General features: G+C 41.5%; 1 protein-coding gene across 2 annotated transcripts in view; it reads right to left on the bottom strand.

Moving 5' to 3' along the window:
• Positions 1 to 24225, bottom strand: part of PARD3B (par-3 family cell polarity regulator beta) — a 946787-nt gene that overhangs the window by 31774 nt on the left and 890788 nt on the right. For both annotated transcript variants that reach the window (XM_019726886.2, XM_074340795.1), the window contains one exon: positions 19655 to 19734. In XM_019726886.2, coding sequence (XP_019582445.2) covers positions 19655 to 19734 — 80 coding nt within the window. The remainder of the gene's footprint in view (positions 1 to 19654; positions 19735 to 24225) is intronic.

Below are 24225 nucleotides of genomic sequence, written 5' to 3'. Positions count from 1 at the left end.
ATTGGCACCAGAAGGATACCTTGACTTGCAGAAAACATTGAATGACACGCTCAGTCCTGTTTGTTGTCTGCCTTTGCTAAATTCTCTAGGAAATCCATGAACTCTCCACCCTTCTAATTTTATGCTTTTCACATTCCTAAAGAATGTGGTTCTCATCATGAAGTTGCCACAAGGGTTATTGGTTTAGTAAACTTTGATGTCAATTTTCTTTCGAAAAATGACTTTTGTACATATAGTGTATAACACTGTAACTGTGGTTTCTGAAATTCTGAGATAATAAGTGTTTTATCTTTAAGGACATTTTTGCTATTCTGTGGTGAGGTTGTCAACACCTTTTAATATATAAGAATTTCTCCTTTCCCCCCTAATATATAATTTCTTCCATATTTTCAGATACTTACATCATCTAGGCCAATTTGTTGGCACATTTCACCCCATACTATAGAAAGAAACCATAGTGTAGATTTTAAATGCTGACAGAGAAAGAACTGTTAATTTGCCTAGTCTGCAACCTGTGCAATTTTCAACTTACAGAGTATAAATTTCCTGATATTCATATTGATATTTTATTAACTATTGATTTGCTGGGTTTTTTTTTTAAAGGTGGCTTTTCTACAGATCATTATTTCCTATTTGTTACTTTCCCATCGCCTGAATACTCTTAACAGTGAACAATAATATAGCCTCTGAATCTTCTGAGACATCTGTATCTTTGAAATCCCTTCCTCTGGCAGAAAAACCAAGCAAAACAAAATACTGTTCAGGGATTCGATTTATACTAGTGGAATTATGCGGCTTTATAAATCTCAGTTTTCTTTCGGCATATACTTTTCAACTCCCATTAGGTGATTTATGTGGACGACTACTAGTTCTCTATGTGCCGTCTCCTCATCCTTCTCAGGTCCAGAATTGTCACCACATTTCCTTTCCCCCAAACCTTGCATCCCCTCCTTCATCACCTACCGAGGAGAATGGCACCTCCATCCACCCAGTTGCCCAAGACCTGGACTCGAGTTTTCTGCGTCACCACCCTTTGCTTCAATGACCCCACATCTAATCAGCCATGAAGTCAATTCACCTTCTTCACAGTACATGCCTTTCTTCTCTTCCTGGCATCCCCCTCTGTTACAGCCTCATCTCGGACCTTCAGCATTTTTCACAGGGATTATATCAATAGCTGCACACTGTCTTTCCTGATTCCAGTCTTGTCCCTCCAATTTATTCTCCAAGGGGTTTTTTCTAAATGCAAATCTGATCAAGCCATTCCCGTGTTTAAAAGCCTTCAATATCCTGGGGGCTTCTGAGAAGAGTCAAACTTCTTAGCCTGCTGTTCCCAGTGTTTCATGACTACAGGTCTTGTCACTTCCTCATCTCAAATTCAATGAGTACACATAAAATTTTAGCACTTAACATACTGTACTGCAATCTCTATTTGTCTCTCTTCCACTCCTTACCCAAGCCACCAGAGACTAGACTGTAAAGCCCAGGAGGCAAAGACTGTGTCTCACTGAAGAATATTTTCTCAATGCCTAGTTCAGTGCCAGCTACACAGTACTATCCAAATAAAGTTTCCCAAATGAGTGAATGAATGAATAATCACTCAATGAAGTGTCAACTCGCTCTACCATCGTGATCTCATCCAACTATAGCACACTAGATTAAATGTGCCTCAACAACTCCTCAAATTTCCTGTGCTCATCTCAGCTGTCACATTAACACAAAACATAGGTTTCCTTTCTTCCACCGGATTCCACCTTATCTCCATCTTTTTCTTGTTCAGCTTCAGCCAGATTCCCTATAACTATCCTCCTACACATAAAGTACACTAAATCGAACTCTAATCTTCTTAAAGAGTTAATGTGCTTCCTTAAATGACTAATTTGCTACTAGAGAGTGACTTAGGCACTGGGGAGAATCTGGCTCATTATTTAATCGCCAATAAGGCCAGCTGTTTCATTTCAAGAAATTAATGGTCTTTAAAACCTTTCCATATTGTACCAACTGCGCTTCTCAATGAAGAGCCAAGTGACTTTTATTAGTAAGGTTGATAAAATCCAAACCCTGTTAGTCCTATGCTAGCTTTCTTCATAATACCAATAGAGTCTTCTGGGATGTCTGGTTATTTTTGCTTTACTCTCCCTGTTGATTCTTTGAGATATTTTCTTTGCTGAATTTTCTTTGGTTGCTTCCTTGGAGACTACAAAAGGGGGGTCTGACAGCTGCACTCCGTGGCCTGATGGCTTGACCTCTGGCCCTCCTGACTTCTTAAGGAATGCCTTTCAGCATTTGGCCTAATTTGGCTGAGACTGTGAGCAGCTTGTTAGTTTCAGGTTAGCTCATTCCATCTTTAGCCACCTGAAATTACTCGTACGTAAAAAAAAAACATTCACATGCAGAGGATGTTTTATGCAACCATCTTTCTCTTATTAATATCCTGCCATTAGGCAAAAAGGTCAAGAAAAGGCTAGATGAAGCCACAAATCCATATTATGAGACAAAGATATAGCGGCCTTTAAATTTTAGCCGTTGATCAGTATTTTATTTGAGGACATTTGGCTTTTAAGAACAAGAATGAGTAAAACACATTTGCTATCTACCAGCAGCTAATGTCGCTATTCTCTCTAACTATAAACTGTTGCCAGCGGCACACGAACAACTATATCATCATATTGTCATACATTAAATGGATTATGTATGTAAATTATATATGGCAGGGGTGACTATGGTTTAATGTTAACATTTTACTTTCTTTGTGATTCCTGTGGTTTTGTGCTGCTATAATTTAAAGTGGGATCGACAGAGGACTTTTTGTTCCAAAGAAGGTTGCTGCCTACTCCTCCTGAGTGCTTCCTCTCCCTCTCGACTTTCCGGGATGAGAACAGAATGTTATTTCCCAAATGCTGGGAAGATAGAAGAATGTATAAATCCTTCCTCAAGGTAGCACTGGTGAACACACAAATGTGGCCTCTGACTCGTAAGCAGGCCCCGTATTTCACGGTGCTGGTGGGTGTGATGAGGGGAGGGGAATGAGGGAACAAGAGTCAAGAGTCTGACGCCATCCAACCTGCTTTCTGGGATTTATATGCCAGGAAGGTTTGGTTCTCTCTAAAAGGGGACAAAAAGGCAGGGTGTGGAATAGAAGTACATAGGCACACTATGCTGTGTGGGCCTGAAAAGTAGGCCCCAATAAAATTTCTTGCTAAAACTATTACATTTACTCTGGCATTGAAGATACTTCCAATACAGTGAGTTTTGGGGTATTTTGTTCTTATAAATTTTACAAATGAAATCTTCTCTGGGAAGGCATTATCGTTTTATTGAAAAAAAAAAAATTGCTAGCCACGTAGAAACCATGATGTGAGGATTTTTAAGAACGATGCCTTTAAAACAGTTTACAGCAAATCCCTTTAATTCAGTAAACCTTACTGAGTCACAAAACTCTCTCACTCACTTCTTTCCTCAGAAATAGGTACAAAATATTATCCACAGAAAACTGGCCATGTAATTTCGGAGATTTTGAGGATTCGCTAAAACCAATCAGTGGACAATTTACATATGCCAGATAAGGACCTCAGATTAGGAACCCCCTCCTCTCATGGTTCCTCTGGGGTTACCGTGTTTCCCCGAAAATAAGACCTAGCCAGACCATCAGCTCTAATGCGTCTTTTGGAGCAAAAATTAATATAAGAACCAGTCTTATTTTAATATGAGACCGGGTATAATATAATATTCTATAACACCCAGTCTTATGTTTTATATATTAAAATATATTAATTTTTGCTCTAAAAGATGCATTAGAGCTGATGGTCCAGCTAGGTCTTATTTTCGGGGAAACACGGTCGCCAAATGGACACATCTATCTCAAGGTAAGTCTCCCTCCAGGAAAACTGCATCTCTTTGTCATAGAAACTAGAAGAGCAACTTCCAATGATGTCCTGGTTTTGAGGAGCACACTTAGAGCTCACGTCAAGCAGGTCTGAGGGACGCAGGGATGCAGGTTCCAGGAGGCATACATGTCAGGTCAACAGGTGCACAGGGCTCTCGCTGCCAATGGTCATAACACCTGGCAGAGGGTGAAGGACAGGAGTGCATATTGTGTAAGAGGAGGTACCACCCTAAGAAGGAAGCCCCTTCCGGTGATTCTGATTACTTCCAGGACACTGAAGACCTGGTGTTGTATCACATTCTGAGGGTCCAGAATAGAATAGTTCAGGACACTCACACATCCTGCCACAGGGTCTAATTGCCATGAGAGCAAGACATATATTGACTCTCATTGATGTGTGTCAATAAGCTGCACAGATATCTTCCACAACGTTTGTACCAAGCCATTTAACACACATGTCTAAACTACCCTGTATATTTTATGATTACGATCATATCACAGTGGCTACTGCTTGCAACTATGTTATGAAAGTACACTACTGCTTATGATGACATGTGTGTTCAAAGATTTCCTGCAGTACAATAAATGAAAAATAAGTAAGATAATAAATAACTAGAAGAAAATATGGTCAACTATCTGGTCTCATGATGGGAGAACAACTTTTTGCATATAAAAGCAAAAGAATAGTCATAAATAAAAAGATTAAAGATTAAACTTCCAAAAATTATAAATTCCTATTTACCATAAATATAACTTAAAGTTAAATTAAAATAATATCAACATATGACAAAGTGTTAGTAATGTCCTTAATACTCTATTAAGTGCTGTAGTAAATCAAGAAGAAAAAGATAAACAAAAATAGTATGCAAAAGGGCAGCCAGATGGCTCAGTTGGTTAGAGCGTGAGCTCTGAACAACAGGGTTGCCGGTTCAATTCCCTGGAGTCAGTGAGCTGGCGCCCTCCACAACTAGATTGAAGACAACAAACTGCTGCTGGGCTGTCGGAGGGGCGGCTGAATGGCTCAGTTGGTTAGAGCGCGAGCTCTGAACAACAAGGTTGCCAGTTGGATTCCCGCATGGGATGGTGGGCTGTGCCCCCTGCAACTAAAGATTGAAAATGGTGACTGGACTTGGAGCTGAGCTGCGCCCTCTGTAACTACATTGAAGGACAACGACTTGGAGCTGCTGGGCCCTGGAGAAACACACTGTTCCCCAATATTCCCCAATAAAATTAAAAATATTATCAAGAACTTAAAAAAAAGGAAACAGATAATCTATAACAGGATAAACTACAACAGACTGAAAAAAGATTCCAATAAACATGAGAAAAATTCAACCTTACTAAGAGTAAACTAATTACAAATTAAATAGTTTATGACCACAGTTATTTTTTAATCTATTAAATTGACACAAGTTTCAAAACTTATTTTATATTCTCTGCTGGTGAGGGTATAAATTAGTACAGCCATTTTAGAGGTCAGTCTGGTAATATATATCCAGAACTTTAAAAATATTCACACTCTTTGACTTAGTAATTTCATGTTAGGAATAAGTCCTATTGTCTACATAGCTTATAACATGTACTTTCTGTTCTCAGGACTATGAGCATAAGCACCCTAATTGAACTGGATATGATTGATCTAGTTTTACAGGTTTCTTAGATATGACACTGGTATCTTAGCATAAAGTCTAAGGCTAAGGTGAGATTGTGGAGACAGGTGCAACATGACCTGGGTTATAGACCAGTCTGTGCATTTGGCCAAGTTCCTGCTCTTCTTAATTTGAGCAAAGGTGGCATGTTGAAATCCATGCACAACTTGACCTGGTATGCATTTATAGCGTGATCATAAGTCAAGTCCCTGCAGACACTCAAAGTACCATCATTCATTGCACGCATGAGTTAGGTACCCTAGTACTCAGTTTTCATTTTCCTGAGGCTCTCCATAATCCCAGGGATTGCCAGAGGTGTTGCTATATTTCAGTGATGTCGTGAGCATGGGCTCGACAGAAAATGAACTTGTCAAAAACTTTACATCATTTTGATGAACTGTATATTTGAGGGAAACAAAGGGAAACCAGAAATACCTTTTTCTGGGGTTACGTTCTTGGGCTCCTACGTCAATGTTATAGTAGTTGTTCTCTGTGTTCCACGTAAGACATCACCAATTCACATAACACTTAGTTCAAAAATAAAATGAAGGCCTCATGACTGTCTGGGGCTACTTAATCATTATTTATTTTTCTCCCCCAACCGACAACCAGGACTGATCCACTTTGCCCCTGGGATGTGCTACTCACTAGTTGTATCTGTGCTACATGCCCACCCCCACCTCCTCAGCTTCCTGTCCACTACAGGGCTTACTCAAGTACTTGTGCTGCTTGGCTTGAGGCTTCCTCTCAGGCACAAGTACTGGGGAGTTGGCTCCTGCAGGAGCAACTCTTAGCCAACAGTGAATAGGAATTGAGATACAGTCCTTGCCTCTGAGCTGGGGCAAGATGTGAGTGCATCCCTGCTACTGCGGGCCCTGGCAGGACTGGTTGATCCCCACTCCTGCAGCAGTAACCTGCTCACCAAGGCACTCTGTGCCAGCCTTCTTCCCTGCCCTTCCCCTCTTCCCTTCCTATGCTTCCTTTGATTGCTACCCAAATAAAACCAGGTGCTCTAAAATCTTTGTCTCAGGGTCCACTGTTGGGGCAAACCCAGCCTGAAGACTCCAGAATGAGGACATTTTTTCCTTTTGAGTTTGTGCTAGAAAATGATGAGAACTTCCACTGCTCCTTGCTATTGTTATTGCTTTTGCCACGATGGTACAAGGAATTCCCTATAACCCTTTATCCTTTGTCCCATTTATTTTATCATTCATTGTCCTTTTTTCCATTCTCTTCCCTTCACCCACCTCTCTGTCTCCATATGCAACATGCACACACATACATATTATTACTCATATATATCTGTATTATTATTTCCTGAATCATCTGAGAATAAATTGCAGACTTGTGCCTCTTTGCCCCTAAGTATTTCGGTGCATGTTTCTGAAGAACAAGGATATTCTATTCTGCTTTATAAGCACAGCACAGTTACCAAAACAATTTCCACTGTTTCTTCTTACCCTCATGCTTACGCTTATGGGATCAGAGCTGTGTTTAGTCACAGAATGCCAGATGGCATTAAGGCACCAATTCTGCCTCTGTTAAGAAAAATATAACTTCCAGGATGAAATTACACAGACTGTGATAGATAAGACTTTGCTCTCCGTATCAGCAGTGAAGACATGCTACAACCACAGACTGGCAGCCAGGCCTGTGCAATTGGCACTGATCGTCTGTCTCTTTTTGTACTTTCTGAGTATGAGACTCTGTGGTTTATTACATGATCACCCTGATGTGCCCTGGGGTCTTCTGTTCAGTGTCCATGAATACGTGTTTGTCTAACATCCTGGCCCAGCCACTGCAGTTCCTATCCATGTTAAGACATCTCTACTGCACATTTCAGGGTCTCCTTCTGGAAGAATGAAAGGCACCTCAAATCTAGCGAGGCCCAACCCAGACTCATGATCTTCCCTCCAAACCTAGTCCTCTCTCAGCATTTCCTCTCTTGGGGGATGGAACCACCACCCATGCCATCATGTGTGTATTCATTGTTGACACCTGGTTTCATTTACCCTCATACTTCTGCATGCAATCCATCATCTAGTTCTGTCGGTGTTTTCCATCATCTTTCTCAATCTCCACTATCACTACTACCACCCTTGTATACACTACCAATGTCTCTTGACTGATCTACAGTAACAATTTCTGAACTGGGGTGCATCCACTCTAGCCTCCCCACAATCTATTCTCCACTCTGCTGCTAGGAAAAAAAAATTGAAACATAAATCTGACCACATTATTCTCCTGCTTAAAACCCTTAAATGGTTTCCAATTAGTGTTTGAATAAATACAAACATCCTTAACTTAACCACTCATGGTCTGCCCTCTCCTACTCTACCCTCAGGGACTCTGTTCCAGCCACACAGCCTTTTGATTTCAGTCTCTCTGTTCACCATGTTCTGTCCCCCATAGGGTCTCTGCATATGATATTCTCTCTACTTGGAATACGCTTTATTTCTTCTCTCTAACCTCCTTTAGATCATAGTGCCAGTCTCCCTCCCTCCTTTGAACTGTTCCAATTTTCCATTCTGTTTTCTTTCTTCTGTTTCATAACAGGCAGAGTTGCAATTTTATGTTTACTTTGTGATCGTACAACTACTATGTCCTCCACCAGCCGATAGTACAGGGACTGTGTCTTGTGGGCTTCTTAGTGCATCCTCAAGGCCTACAGAGTGCTTTGCACTTGGGAGGTGGTCAGTAAGTAGTTGTTGAGTAAAGGAAGAAGTGAGGGGAGATGACTTTTCTAGCTCATCTGTTTAGGCAAATGAAGTTGCACGGTTTACTCTGCACCATTCAGGACTGATCTGTGTTTTTAAAAAATCAGATATGGAAGGAGTGACCAGAAGAGGGACAAACTGAAGAATTCAAGCTGTTGACAAAGTAGTAACATAAGTGACTTGTCCATAACCAACCCACAGAAGGCAGTCATCACACCATCTTGGCGACATTACATGCAGTGCATCTGGAAATTACTCATATAAAACATTGGCTAGAAACTCTGTGTTATGTATGGACCCAATTTTGATGTTGGAGAAAGCTGTATGAGGGTACTGCACAGCCTAGACCACTTGGCATAAATTGTTAAAGGCACCAACATAGAAAGTGACCAAGCACAAATTCCAATCCTGGTTTTATAGGGCTTTTTCCAGAAGAAAAACTCCACTGTGGCAAACTCCTTCTCAAAATAGCTCAACGTGCTTATTTTCCATCTTAAGCCGTTGCTGCTACAATTACAGCTCTTTCCAGTACCCTGCAAAAACCAGGCCGTCAGACACTATCATTTCTGGAAATGGGTCTGCATTTGCTTCAGCTACATGCAAGTAATTAGTGGGCAGAAACCTTATTTGAGCAGTCACCACCCTGTCTTCACTTTCAAGCAATGGCCAAGTTTAAAGGCTACTAATGATGCCCCAGAGCTTATTGTTGGTGGAGAGTGGCCAGTGAGAATTGCCAGGTTCCTGCCTACTTGAACATTTCATTCCATGTTCAACCATAAGGGTCAGTGTTGCTGATTGTCGAGTGGGACCAAACCTTTATTGGGACAAGCCCCAACCACTTTTATCTAGGCTTAATTGAACACTTGGAATATAAGCAAGAACATACTCTGGATGCTGTTCTTTTTTGTACCAACCCATCCCAAATTTGTACCACAAATGTTTGCCTTTGCTAGAAATAATGGAGCTGGACCAAGGTGCTTCCTGGCACAATGACTGAGGTCATGGGGCCCATGTCACATGAAATCCAGGGCACAGATGGGCTCTGTGGCACCTCCATGGTAATTGACTGCCAAAGCTCTATTCTCTGGACTTGAAGCGACAGTCAATAGAAGCCATCCCGCCACAGTTATCTGGCATTTACATCTCAGCCATGTCCCCTGAGGATTTGTCAGGACTATACCTTGAAAGAAGCAACAATACTTTCCTGGCTATGAAAATTGCTGAAGTGGAACCAACTGGTATATATTTTTAAAACACTAGCATAACAAAAAGGCAGTCTTTGAAAAAGAGCACTGTTTAAAAGATATTTCAGCTGGAAGGAAGCGGGTGTTTATACATGCTAAGGGGAGCTCTGCGGCTCATGGTTGCTGTTCTTAGTAAATTTGAATGCTTATGAGGGGTTTTTCCATTTTAATTTCCTGCCATTATATATTGCAGTGATTTGGGTGGGGAGGGGGTGAGAGGGTCAATACCGCGAGGGCTGCATTGGTATAGGATGGTCATTGACTGCTTCTCTCCTACCTATTTATAGCCAGCTTTGCACAAGTCTTGATTCATGGAGATTCTGGAGGATTCAGAGGTAGAAAGAGCAGACTGAATTCAAAACCTGTCACTTATTCTGTGTGCAATATTGGCCATACCATTTGCATTTGAGCCTCAGTTTCTTCATCCATAAAATAGGGATAATATTGATTTCAGAATTGTTACTAGAAATAAATAAGGTGATATATTTAAAGTACCCACCAGAGTTCTTAGAGCACAATAAATATTCAACAAGTGTTGGTTCCTCCTGCCAAACCCTCCCTGCCCCTACCATATCCCTTCACAGGTGTTTCTGTGGAAGGGCAGTGCAGAGGGCAATCTGGGGGCTGGGAACCTGGTCCATGCACTTGAGCTAAGTAGCTGTTGTGTCTGTGCAGCCCTAGGCAGAGCCATTTACATCTTAATTTATTCCTCCAATAGGAACAGAATAATTGTTGTAAGGAAAATGTGGCCATCTTGTTTTTACTTAGGGGGAACAACATAGCGATATAGGAATAAAATGGCATGCTTCAAAAGTTTTTTTTTCCCCCCCATAAATTCCCTACTATTTGTCTCGTTGTATTTTATTCCTTTTTCACCACCAGCAGGTTTCAACATTTTCCATATTCTTTAGAGGCCTAAAAAACAATGAACATGGATGTGTTTTTAATGTGGTCTAAGATATCTTTCTTCCCAGGAACTCACATTACTCAAGAAAAAAGTTGATGTCTTCCAACAACTTCTCCCTAACCTGTCAGTGTTGGTGGTATGGCACAGTGAAGTAAAAATATCTTGGAAACCAGAGAGAACTAAGTTTGAATTCTGACTCTGATTTTGCCACTTCGAGGATGGATTTTTTTTCTTTTACACAACGAGCATCATAATGACTACTGCCTGGCTGGGTGGTGAGGATAAAATGAGGTGATGCATGTAAAATACTTAGCCCCTGGTAGGTACTCAATACATTTACAATACTTCTCTTACTTCCTTTGGCTTATTAATTCGTAGTGTGATTTTCTTTTCAAATATACTTGGCTAGTTTAGGAGTAAACGTCACATCTTTGAAAAAATCTACATGCAGATTTTGGTACATAAAAACGGAAACTAAACCTAGCGATTTTCCTCTTAATTATTTTTGTTGAATAATATCATGTGTCCATGCATTTGGGGAGACACTTTTCATTCAAGATGCCTGCATGTTTTAGCGATGTAATGTCATTTTGAATAATCCTGGAGCACAGGCCTTACAGACACATACAAACCAGGCATTATAATAAATTAATACACTTGGTTGAGTCAAAGTTTCTATGACTGCAGGAGGATGATACCAGGACAAAACCTGTGTACAGGAAACCAGGAACTTGGGCCAAGGGACAGTAGCAAATAGCTGGAGAGATGTAGTAGACAGAGGGAAGCGGATGTATAGTAAGGGTTACATCATGCAAAACAGTTCAGCATGGTCAAGAACCTCACCACAATAATCCTGGTGCTTGAGCTTTTGGAGGGAGGTGGTGAAATGACAATAAAATAGGAAAACATAAAGAAAAATCAAATATGAGAAATTAGAGATAGAACAACACTCAAAATTGAGCAGTTGCCTAGGCACAAAGTAACCTTTTCTTTTGGCTGGAGAAGTGGGAAATAAATGCTAAAGCTCTTTAAGTATGTTCAGGGGAAACACGGAAGTTAGCTTACCAAGTTCAACATGTTTCAAGTTCAAGGTAATAGCAGACTTGGCGCTGTTGAAATACAGATGCATACTCTTCCTCTAAAAAGAGTATTTAACAAACAAACATATACTAGTTCAGAATTTTCTATGGAAAAGAGTAAAAATTGATAGAATTTAATATATGTGGCCCATCATGATTCAGTTAGAGTTTCTTTGGGGACCTCAGTACTGTAATGGGCCTTAACGTGTTTAAATCACTAATATTCTAACCAAACTCATAATGGAGGCCTTCGATTGAATAATTAATATCAAATATTCTAACTGGCATCAAGGATATATTGGCTATGAGGAAATGATAAAAAGTTTTATTAAAATGGACTTTTATCAGAGGAACTAAGTGACATAAAAATGATATGGCAGTAGCATTAACCCCCTGATCTCAGCTGTTTGGCATCTTAAGGTGGTGTTACATGCTAGGGCTTTTTGCATTTTTCAGGAAGTTTGAGTTGACAGTAGAGACATCTTAATCTCACAAAGAATTAAATCGCTGCTAATTCATCATTTTGTCCTCTGCATTAAGAGTGAGGTGGTGTCAGAGAGGCCAGTCAAACAGGCAGCCGACTCTACGGGGCAGGGGAAGTAGAGACTAGATTTCCAATATAGGAGCCTGAGGAGAAAGGCTGAGAAGTTGAATCTGGTGGGGGGGGAAAGAGCTTCATTGATTTTCAAAAGGCATTAAACTGTCAAATGCGGATATGCAGAAGATACAATCTAGACAAGCTCATCTGAGTATTCTTGCAATGTCTGAGCAGCACCACAGCCACAAGCACTGAAAGGTGGCTTTACATGGCAAAAAAGGCCGGTTCAGATAAAGTTGTGCCACCAGGATGGTGTTGGAGAGACTGGCCGTGATTCGCTGCATCTAGATGAAGTGTGACAGGCCCAGGCCCTGTCTAAAGACTTGTGGACAAAGACTACTTATCTAGCTGAAATGACCTCCAACCCCGTTGAACATTCTACTACTGGCTGCCATGACGGCAGCGAGCAGTACATGGAATCTCATGAAGCATCTTATTCGAGACACTGGCCTTGTGGCAGAGAGAAGTACTCAATTATGCAGTGTGGAGACTTTGTCAAGTCATACACACCCAGATGGTCAAACACCCACACACACACCAGACACGTGTTCACACACTATACACCTAATGTGCTAATTGCTCAGGTTTTCATTGAACTCATTTCATCACTATCCAGATTAGTTTCAGCAAAGACCAGGACTGTAGCGTTGGTGGAAATTTTTCCAGAACTCAAATGTCACTACCACCTGCTTAGCAAGTGCCATAAAACAATACAAGGCTGGCAATGGAAAATTCAGTAGCTGTGAGCAGAGCAGAAGCCAAATGGAGAAGAGAACAAGAGGAATCAGAGAGGGTGACTGTCTCTGAGCAGCGAGATAAACAACAATGAAGAATGCAGAAGACACCCAAAATGCTCTGGGGGATAATATAATGTAGTAGGTGCCCAGCATGTTGCAAGCTTCGAAGTTAGCCATGCACTTGGGATTGAAGTCTTCGTGGGGATGGGCAAAAGCATATGTAGAAGAGAAGGCTGGAACGGACAAAATGGACCAACTGAAATGTTAGAGCAGAAGTGTATTCTTATGGTGTGTTCTTCTGATCTGAACACAATCCTAAGCAATACCAAAACACTGGGAACACACTTGGAAAGCAAGTTTATTTTGGGTTCCCACGCAGCCAGCATAAGCTGTTCGCTCCTTCTGAAGTTGCTCTTTCTACCCGAACTCAGTTCTAGTATGTTGCTTCTTATTACAGCCAAATTAAAGCTGCTCGAGAGGTTCAGAGAGATGTATTTTTTCCCCGTTCAAGAAACTTATGTAATATGGGTTAGAGCGACAGCAGGACTGGAAGCTACAACACACAGCCTGAGCCAGCCTTTGTCTCACATCAGTGTCGGGAAAGAGAGCCTCTCTCTCCGGGAGTGCTCATGAAGCTTTCCACCAGCAAATTTATCATCATTTTTTGTTCTTCTGGGTAGATATTACTCTTAATCTTAAAGAACCAAAGTACCAATTTGCAGATACTGCTTTTTCAACTCTCAGGAGTGTTCTAACAAAACAGGATTCTCTTTTTGGTAGGCAAAGTATATTGGTTAATGTTCATCTAGCAATTACGCATTAAACTGTTCATATTTCATAGGAAGGACTCGAGGGAACGGGAACAGAATTGATTTTATGACAGCATTATAGAGACGGTTGAAAGGCATTACCTAACCTGTATATTAGTAATGTTCTGTGTCATATACAAAGATGAATAAGACACAGTCGCTGTCCTCAAAAGCACTTACAGTTTAGTGAGAAAGACAAACCGGGGAGTAAATAATACAAGGGAGTGTGACAATTGCAGAGTTTGGAGCTGACTCTGAGCTGAATAACCTTAGTCCCAGAAATTAAATGTACAAACCTGCAGCCAGACTGCTTAGGTTCAAATCCCAGCTCTGCCACTTCTAGCTATTGAACTTGGGCAATTTTACTTACTCTCCCTATGTCTGTATCCTTGCCTATGAAATGGGGATAGTAATAGGGTGGTTGTTGAGTCCTAGAGCTGCTGTAAATATTAAGTCATAAATGCAAAACATTTAGTGCCTGGCACATGGTAAGTGCTCAATAGGAGACAACTATTGCCAAGTTTGGACTTTTACTGATTCTAGGGAAAAGAGACAGTCTCATGAAAAATCAGTGCTTATATTGGAAAACAGTACCCTGAAATAGTCAACAAAGCTTGGGAGAAATTCTTTCCCCTAACTTACATAAAAACAAATCTATTCTCATCTGTATACCAATGTATTAAAAACCTACTATATCCACGGTCCTATGTTAGGTCCTGGTGATGGGTGTAAAAAAATGATTGGTAGAAAACAATATCCTTATTTCAAGGGATTTATGATCCAGTGGAAGTGGAAAGGGACAGAAAGAATCATGATCAAATTCACGGTGTTTTTCAGAGGCACTGGAAAGGCACCAAACAAATGTTATTGAAGTTAAAAGGAAGAATACCTGAGGAAAGATGACAGAGGGCCTGGGTATTGACTGGGGACTCTGAGATCCCTTGGAGGTAGAAGGATGGCTGTGTGAGAGGCAGGCAGTTATAACTGGGGTCACAATAGGAGGGGTAGCCAGGTTCATTTTGGAATCATCATCATAGTGAGGAGAACTGAGTCTGTAGAACGGAGGCGGCTGCTCAGAGAGAATCTACATAGAGAAAAGGGTGTGAGGCAGAATCAGCTGGAAGTATCAGTGGTATGGCCAGAAGCCTGGAGCAAGAGGCTAGTGTCAGTGGGTGGTATGGAAACAGAGCCAAAAGCCATAGGCCTCTTTTTCCTAAAGTAGGAAACGTGGGAATTGAAGGAAGGAAGGAAGACAGAGGGAAGGTCTTTGTTTCCTCAGATGGACTAGAGTCAAGTTCATGGGGTTCCTGCCACCTGAACCCTGCTTGGCTGTGAGTCCTTATAGCTACTTGCTCAGCACTGCCAAGTCCTGAGCCAATAGGAGCGTCTTCACAGTAGCTCAGGATTTCCTCCCACCAGTAGGTAGAGTGCTGCTCCCATACCACCTCTGTCCTGGGAGCAAGAGTATCATGCTCAGCCTTCCTGGCTAACTCACACTGGATATGGTCTCCACCATCGGGGAGATGTTAGGCCTGAACCTAAGTCTTGTTGGATAGGGGCCCTGGCTCTTGCCTAGAGCCAAGTCAGCATCCTGTATCCTTTACATGAACCCCCATCTATAAGCACTGAGTCTCCCAGCATGTCCATAGCACAGCTTATCATTCAGGTCATCTCAGCTTGCTATGTCCTTGCTAGGGCACCTTGACCATCTGGACTACTGGTCCTTTCCCAGAGGGGGCTAAGCCTTCGGCTTCCATTACACTCCTAGCATACCTCCATGCACCTGTTAGCTCTCCCCTTCTCCACACTGTGGGGTTCTCAGCAAACTGTGCGGCTGAGCCTCTGCATTTACAGTAGTAGGCAGGGGGAGGAAAGCAATTGCCAAGGGGCTTAAAGATGGGAGTAGAGAGAGGGGTAGCTGATGGTGCAGGGTCCCGGAGAAACCAGTGAGAATGAGCTCTGTTGTATGGGTTTGACTCACTAAACGAACATGTCTTCCCCAGAGATAAAATTAAAAACAGCTAACAATATTTTTAAAAAAATGCTTAAAATATATCAGGCAGGCTCTTAACTAAGGGTTTTGCTGTGTTACTGTATTTAATACTCATACCAGCACTATACAGAAACCCTAATATCAGCCCCGATTTGCAGGTGAAAAAACTGAGCCTGGAGCAGTTAGATCACCGGTCCAAGGTCACACAGGTGAGAAGTGATGGATGGGACTGTAATTATGGCCTGACTACAAGTCCTGCCCTCACCATCTCCCCTCAGGAAGTGTGCGTTAATGAAGACATAGAGAGTCTGAACTGTAAGGAACAGAAGGTGAGGAGCTGATGTTGAATGTCTCAAGGTCATAAAGAAAAGGAAGTGAGGTCACCTCTAGAGATGGGACTTGGGGAGCTTAATCATCTTCACAGAACTTAACGGGAGTAGAAAAAGGTTGGAACGGCCACTGTAGGATAGTCAGGGGAGTCGACAGCATGAGGAAAAGGTTCTGGACAGCAGCAGGGGCCCAGCTGGGGCTGGATAATGTGAATTTTGTAGCGAAACCAACGAATGCCGTTTTATGAGTTTCTCCAGCAATCTTTTGCCGCCCACATATGCAGGACCACAGAAGAGATGGGGAGCCTTTTTGCTCACTCCTTAGGACTCAACACTTGATCGCAAGCCCGGAAGAGCCATCTGCAGAGAATGGATAATGGGATCCCGTGGGGCTGGGGATGGCCCAGGTGGCAATGATGAAGGCTTGAGATGGGAGAGTAGAGAGGTCACTGCCGAAGAGACTGACCACCTCAAGGAAGCCTGTGAAATCAGAATGGGGCTGGGGAGAATTGAAAAGGGCTGAAGTGAAAAAGAAGCTCTTTGCAAGAATACATATACGTCAATGTTCGCACATTATAGCAACCTAGGAAACAGCCTTTCCCTACTCACCCAGAGTGAGTAATAATTTGTGTCAGGCAAGGGTAAGGGAATGCTGATTGCATTGTGTTTACTACCAAAGAAAATCCGGGCCTGGACAGCATGGTAAAACACTGGCCCTGGTAGAAGCCTGGTGTTTGCTAACGAGGTTGTATTACAACTATGCTCTGCTTTCCAAAACAGCACCCTCAGGAGAAAAGAAATAAAGCCATTTTTCTTCAGAGGCAGAAGATTTAACATTGCTTAACAGTAACACTTAACATCGCTTAGCCCTTAGCCTCAGGCAACCTCATAACTACTAAGTGCTAGGAATTGTCTTTTTCCTGGGCTGGGCTGGCTAGGGCTCTGGCTTTATTTTGTGAAGTGTCATTTAGCCTGGCAGCAGACTGCCTGGGCCTACTTTAAAGATGACAGAGTTCCATGAAAGCATAGCAGGGTGCCCTTTGACCGGGCTACTCACCAACTCCATGCCCACTGGGAAGCATCTTCTCTCTGTGTCAATGGCTCCAAAGTTGGCATATAAATCAACATTATTGAGTGTATCTTAAAAACGCCTGTGATGTTCTCCACAAACAACACAGGCACCAAATCAGTAGCATATTATGTCCCCTGTAAGACTGGCCACTGACTCCCTATAGCTAGAATTGTTCCTGTTTTTAGTTAAAAATTTAACTCCATACATATTTTAAAGTTTCCTGCTTCTCTGACGAAGATGGGCTCTCCCAACACTCCCAGCAAAGGGAGAGAGCCGTGGAGCTGGTGTGATTCAATTAAGTGGACAGTAAAATCCCCAGGGTCTGGAAGACCAGAATACAAGGGTAAAGGTCATGGGCATTCATAGCTGAGTATGCGTACCTTCCCAGAAACCAGCAGTATGTCCCCTGCCTCTGCACACAGCAGCTTTTTGGGTAAATATGAGCCACCGCCCTCCGTGGATTGGAACACATTGTTGAGGGTGCTTTGCATCTTCCTTTTAGATACTGAGATGGAAACTTGAATTTGAGACCCCCCATACACCCCCATTTAAAAACCAGGGCCAGGGATGTCCCACGCATTTGTCTGAACTCTATTCATTCTCTATCATGGCTACTTTAGTTGCCCGGCAGCTACAAAGATCTGTTTACAAGTGCAGCTAATCACTCCTACCCTTGCGTATGTGTGTGAGTGGACTGTTTGTCAAATTTGTTTTCTGTCTAAGATGCTTCCATTCAGCTACAGTTATATTCTCGGGGCTGGCAGGATTTTATCAATTCATACATTGTGATGATAGCACCAGAGCCACAAACAGCATAAATGTATTGCCTTTGTCAGAAAAATCCTCCCGCAATATTTAATCCTAAAATAGACTTGTTTAGATTCAGCCATGAATGAGTATTTCAGTGCTTATTAGTAAAAATAAATAGGCGTTGGCAATTCAGAGGACTTCCTGTTACTAATGATTAATCGAAGCATGTGTTGTTGTCACAAAAGGTGATTTATTGCCTCCTGTCCTAAACGGTAGGGTCCCGAGAATGGCCTGGCACTATGTCTCCAATCTCCGTATTCTTAGGGCCTGATATACTGTAGATAATCAATCGATATACAGGGAATAAATGAATGACTGAAATTTATAGAATTTAAATGTTATTTCTGTGCTGTTGATTTGTCAAAAAAAAGAAAAATAAAAAAAGAAAAAAAAAGAAAATCCATTTCCTCAGTCTGAACTCAGATTTGCCAGGAAGACATTAAACTACTTCCAGTTTTCTTTTTTTTTCTTCCCTCACATAAGAACATACTATTTTCCATCTGCCTTAACCGCAATTTCCATACACGTCAACTGAAAGCCAGAAATTTTATATTTAAAACAAATTTTGGAGACTACTCCCATCTTTTCAAAATGAAAACAAAATACTAGGCCAGGGAAAAACCAGGAGAGGAAGGAAATCAAGGATGGAAGGAAACTATGAGACAACAACATATAAAAAAAGAAAACGAGCAGTAAATAAAATACAGTGGTCTAGAAGCTTTTAAAATATTGTATTTTGAGTATCCTGCCCAATCTGTGTTAAAAACTGGTTCTCTGCTAGATTGGAGATTTAATTACTTTTGAAAATCAACATACTATTTATAAGAGCAGATGGTCACTTAGGCTATGCCTATTATAATATTCAGGATGTAATCTTTGTAAATTCACATGCAGAAGTGTAACCAACATGCAACAAAATGGTAACCCCAGCTCTGAGTTAGCACGTCCACAACTCAGCTCTGATGATCAAGAAGCTCTACTGAGGATCCTCCCCTCCTTTTTTGAAGGAGATATTTCGTAACATTCCCATTTTCTGGCTGGCATTAACCTTTCTTTGTTTTTGTCCCCCTAAACTCACTAATTCTCACACTCAACTCATTTACCTCCCATAGTAGCTGCACTGTATGTAATCTTGGAAAGGTTTCCACTTTGTCATGCACTAGGGATAGTAGACTAAAATTATTCTTCATCTCACAGATAAGAGCACAAACCTTTGAGAATTGTATCTCATTTTCAGAGGTGTCCAGTTACAGCGTAAGTGGATCATGTTAGGCCAGAATTACCCAGCGACCTTTTCCCACGCAATTGTTTCTTTCCCTTACTGTGTCTGTGCCTCTCAGAAATATTTGCTTATTTCCAAAAGAATACGGTCAGATTCTAAATGAAGGAAAGAAGCCCTTCCCAGGTTCACATTTCTCTCCTGCTTTTTCACACCCACATGAAGCTTGAAGGTTAAGGTTGTCGTGCACTTGCTCTTGGGTACCTCCTAGGACAGAGGATTTACTGTTTTATTGTCTCTAAGCTCGGTGCAGGATGTTCAATACCACTTCTATAGCAATGGCTTAGAATTTCCATTCAGTATCCAATATTCCTGCTGACATGTTCAATTGCAATGATATACTATTTTCTTCCCTTAAAAAATAACCCACAAGTGTTTCAATTATTAGCACAGTTGTGAAGATGGCACTATGGTGGCAGCAGACGGCAGTAAGGCAAAATTACAACATATTCCCTATTTGAAAGCTGGATTCCTATCTCATGTAGATTTCTCTAAAGACTTTATTTGCGGGTGAGCAGGTGATGGGAGACTCCTCAGTGACCTACCTGGGTAAGGATGCATACTGTCTCTCCATCCCCTCAAAGCGGAGGTTGTGCGCGTTCCCATCTGGACCCTTTCCAGACACCTGTGGAGGGAAAAGTAATTAGAGATGAAGATCCATTATACACCCTGGTTACTGACAATACATCTCAAAATTATAATCAGTGCACAAATGCTGCTGTCGCCTGCCAAAAATCAACCATGGGAAAGCAAGCAAGAACTCAGCATCACTATAGGAATTGATGATCTAGCCACAGACACGGCATTCAACAACAAAGTCACTTCTTTGAAAAAAGGGTCATTGTCAAACTGACTCCTTCCTGTCACCATGCCAGGGGTAATCTGTAGGCTATGAGACTGCTTTTTATTTTTGAATAGGCTTTAGTTTCCATAATAGCTTTAGACTTACAGAAAAATGGAGTAGCACAGAGAGTTCCCATATACTCTAACCCAGTTTTCCTAGTAGTGCTAACATCTCACAATTAATATGGTATGTTTCTTACAATTATGAATCAATGTTGATACGTGATTGTTAACGATAGCCCATAATTTATTCAGTTTTTTACCTAATGTCTTTTCCTGTTCTAGGACCCATAGTACATTTAGTCATCATGTCTCCTTAGGCTCTTCTTGCCTGTGACAAGGATTGTATTTTCAAAAGCACCTTTTCCATGAAACCTTTCTTTACTAACAGGGGTTGGCGACAAACTATCTACTCCATAGCTTTCATGAAGGCCTTCCTCAACCAAACCTCACGTAGTTCCCTCACTTATGAAGGACCAAAGAGAAGTGATGAACTATTTTCTATCTACTGTTGGTCTTTATTAGTTTTTTCCCCCCTTCCCTATGTAATTCCTGTGCTCTCCTCTCTTTGGTTCTCCTCCATCAGCCTCTGAGATTATGAAGGGCAGTGACTGTCCCAGTAGCTTTTCAATAAAGTATGTTAGTTCCATGAATCTAAAGACTTTATATAGAGTCCTTCTGTAGCTATCATACCAACTGAAAACACGAGGAACCCCCACAGGTATTTAAAAGTACCTGTTGACTGAACAATTTCTCATCTGTTCACATCAACACATGTGGCTTTGTGGTTCCCTCATGTGCTTGCTCTTGTGCTGGGTTAGCCCTCATATAATGGGCATGGAAGGGGGAAACAGAAAACCTGGACTGTTATCACGGGGGTAAGGGAGAGTTTGTTAGGAAACACAGGAAGTAACAAAGTCAAGGTCAGTAGGGGAAATTTTTCTAGGTAGTTCTCAACCTGGAAGTTATTTTCTTCCTACCCCAAGCCCCAGCTCTCTATAAAACCGCCATCCCAGCTTGGGCAGTATATGTGTGTGTGTGGGGGGGTGGGGGTGGGAGGGGGGTGGATTGTTATGGGAGGGGTTGCAAAGCTAGTATACACACTCATTTAGAATGAGAGAGACTATTCCTGGTGTTGATTTTTTATAGGAGGTCCTTCAGAGTGTGTCCTACAAAACCTCTTCATATTTCACCAATACTTGGAACAGGAGTGGCTGGAGTTCTCTGAGAGGGCAACAGCCCAGTGAGCTACTTAGGTAGGATGAAGACTGCACGTGCACACATGGCAGCAACTACAGAGAGAGGGTTTAACACTGATCTTTCTACCAGACCAGAGGCAAGGATGGTGTCAGACAGACAACGGGATAAATAAATGGTGCAGGAAAAGAAGTGAGGGATAAAAGAGTAGTCGTCAGCCATGCCTAAGGTTTTTAACCGAGTTTTTATGGAGAAAGAATTAACATGAATACAATAACTATGTAGAAGATTGTTAATTGTGGTTATTGGAAAACATTATGCTTATGTATTCCCAGTATGCCTGTAGGCATTTACGGCTCAGCTTTTTCTTGTGGCCACAAAACTCCAAGTTGATCCTTTCAGTACTGATATCTAGGACTGGCCTGGCAAAATGACGGCAGTCAACATTCTGTTGTCTAAGGAGGCAGCACCCATATGCCCGTTGTTCTTCTGGAGAGCTACCAGCATACTAGATTCTATGAAATGTAGGGTGATCCTTAAGGAGCTTGCAGTCTTGTTGGGAAAACAAGCTTCAGAAATGAAATAATTAAAGAACGCTATAGTACAATGCACAATCCAATGTCAGTCAGGATGTTACTAACAATAGCACAGAAGACACCTGATGGTGTTGGGAAAAACTTCATGGAAGTGGCAGAACATAGGCCAGGCTCGAAATGATGGATAGCATTCTAGAACACAAATTACTCTGTCCTTCACCAGTTGTGTACATCTTTCTGTGCTTCTCTATTCATATGACAACATCTCTAATGCAATCATTCAATCAGTGATTACTGAGCTCCCACTGCATCCTAATGCCGTACTAGGCATGCGTTCAAAGCAAAGAACAGGGGCTGGATCTCTGCACTGCTCTGAATGTAGAGGAGACAGGCCTGCAAACAATTATGCTACAATGAGATCACTGCTAGAGTGTCAGTCTGAGGAAGGAGGCAGTGGGAATCTGAAGGAACAGATACCAAAGTCCACCTGGGAGAGCTGAAGACAGCTTCATATGGGTGTTGAAGCCTTATCTAAAACTTGAATATGGATGAGGAGGAGATTTTTAGGGGAGGTAGGGTACAGATGTAGCAGGGGAAGGCATTCGAAGTGGCGAGAACAAAAGTGAGACAACATGGAAGCATTAAAGAAAGCACTGTGTTTCCTGGGAATGTCAAGATTTTGGTTGAGGAAGAAACAGAGGCTATGAGGAAAAGGATATGAGTACCAGTAGCCGGAGTGTCACTGGTGCTACTACTATGATTACAACCATTATTCCTGCTACTGCAAGGTTTTTGTTTATTGACTTTACTTTTTAGAGTAGTTTTAGGGTCACAGCAAAACTGAGAGGAAGTTACAGAGATTTTTCCATGTGACACCTGTCTCCACTCATGCACAGCCTCCCCCATTATCAACACGCCCCCAACAGAGTGTTCCGGTTGTTACAGCTGATGAACCCACATTGACATGTCATAATCTCCCAGAGTCCAGAGTTTAGAGTTCACTCTTGGGGGTGTACATTTTGTGGATTTGGACAAATGTATGACATGTATCCATCGTTACGGTATCAGACAGTGTTTTCACGGCCCTAAAAATTCTCGGTGCTCCGCCTCCTATCATTCCCCCCTCTCCTCCCACCCCAACCCCTGGCAACTACGGATCTTTTCATTGTCTCCATAGTTTTGACTTTTTCAGAATGCCATGTAGTTAGAATCACATAGGGTGTTGGATTTTTATATTGGCTTCTTTTACCGAGCAATATGCATTCAAGTTTCCTCCATGTCTTTTCATAGCTTGATAGCTCATTTCTTTTTAGTGCTGAATAATATTCTGTTGTCTGGATGTACCACAGTTTGTCCATTCATTTCCTAAAGGACATCTTGGTGGCTTCCAAATTTGGGCAACAATGAAGAAAGCTGCTGTAAACATCCACGCACAAGTTTTTGTGTGACCATAAGTTTTCAACTCCTGTGGGTAAATATCAAAGAACATGATTGCTGTGCCATATGGTAAGAGTATGCTTAGCCTGGTAAGAAACTGCCAAACTATCTTCCAAAGTGGCTGTACCATTTTGCATCCCCACCAGCAGTGAATGGGAGTTCTTAGGCCTCCTTGTCCTCACCAATATTGGTGTGGTCAGTGTTCCAGACTTTGGCCCTTCTAATGGGTGTGTTGTGGTACCTTATTGTTGTTTTAATTTGCATTTTCCTGATAACATATGATGCAGAGTGTCTTTTCATATACTTATTTTCCATCCAAATATCTTCTTTGGTGAGGTGTCTATTAAGGTCTTTGGCCCATATTTTAATTGGGTTGTTCGTTTTCTTATTGTGGGATTTTAAGTGTTCTTTGGATAACAGTTCTGATCAGATTTGTCTTTTGAAATTAGTTTTTCCCAGTCTGTGGCTTGTCTTTTTTATTCTCTTGACAGTGTCTTTTGTAGAGCACAACATTTAATTTTAATGAAGGCCAGCTTATCAATTCTTCCTTTCATGGATCATACCTTTGGTGTCGAATCCAGTCATTGTCAACCCAAGGCCATCTAGATTTTGTTATCTATGTTATATTTTAGGAGTTTTATAGTTTTGCAGTTTACATTTAGGTCTGCAATCCATTTTGTGTTAGTTTTTGTGGAGGGTGTAAAGTCTGTGTGGACATTCATTTTTATTTTGCATATGGATGTCCAGTTGTTCCAGCACCATTTGTCGAAGACTATCTTTGCTCTATTGTATTGCTTTTACACCTTCATCAAAGATCAGTTGATTATATTTATGTGGGTCTATTTCTGAGCTCTCTATTCTGTTCCATTGATCTATTTGTCTCTTTTTTCACCAATACCACACTATCTTGATTACTGTAGCTTCAGAGTAAGTCTTGAAGTTGGGTAGTGTCAGTCCTCCAACTTTGTTCTTCTTCAATATTGTGTTGGTTACTCTGGGTCTTTTGCCTCTCCACATAAGCTTTAAAATTAGTTTGTCGAGATCCACAAAATAACTTGCTGGGACTGCGTTAAATCTGTAGATCAAGTTGGGAAGAACTGACA

Source organism: Rhinolophus sinicus, linkage group LG01 (assembly GCF_036562045.2).
Source record: "Rhinolophus sinicus isolate RSC01 linkage group LG01, ASM3656204v1, whole genome shotgun sequence".
Lineage (NCBI taxonomy): Eukaryota > Metazoa > Chordata > Mammalia > Chiroptera > Rhinolophidae > Rhinolophus > Rhinolophus sinicus.
This window is presented reverse-complemented; position numbering and strand designations above follow the sequence as displayed.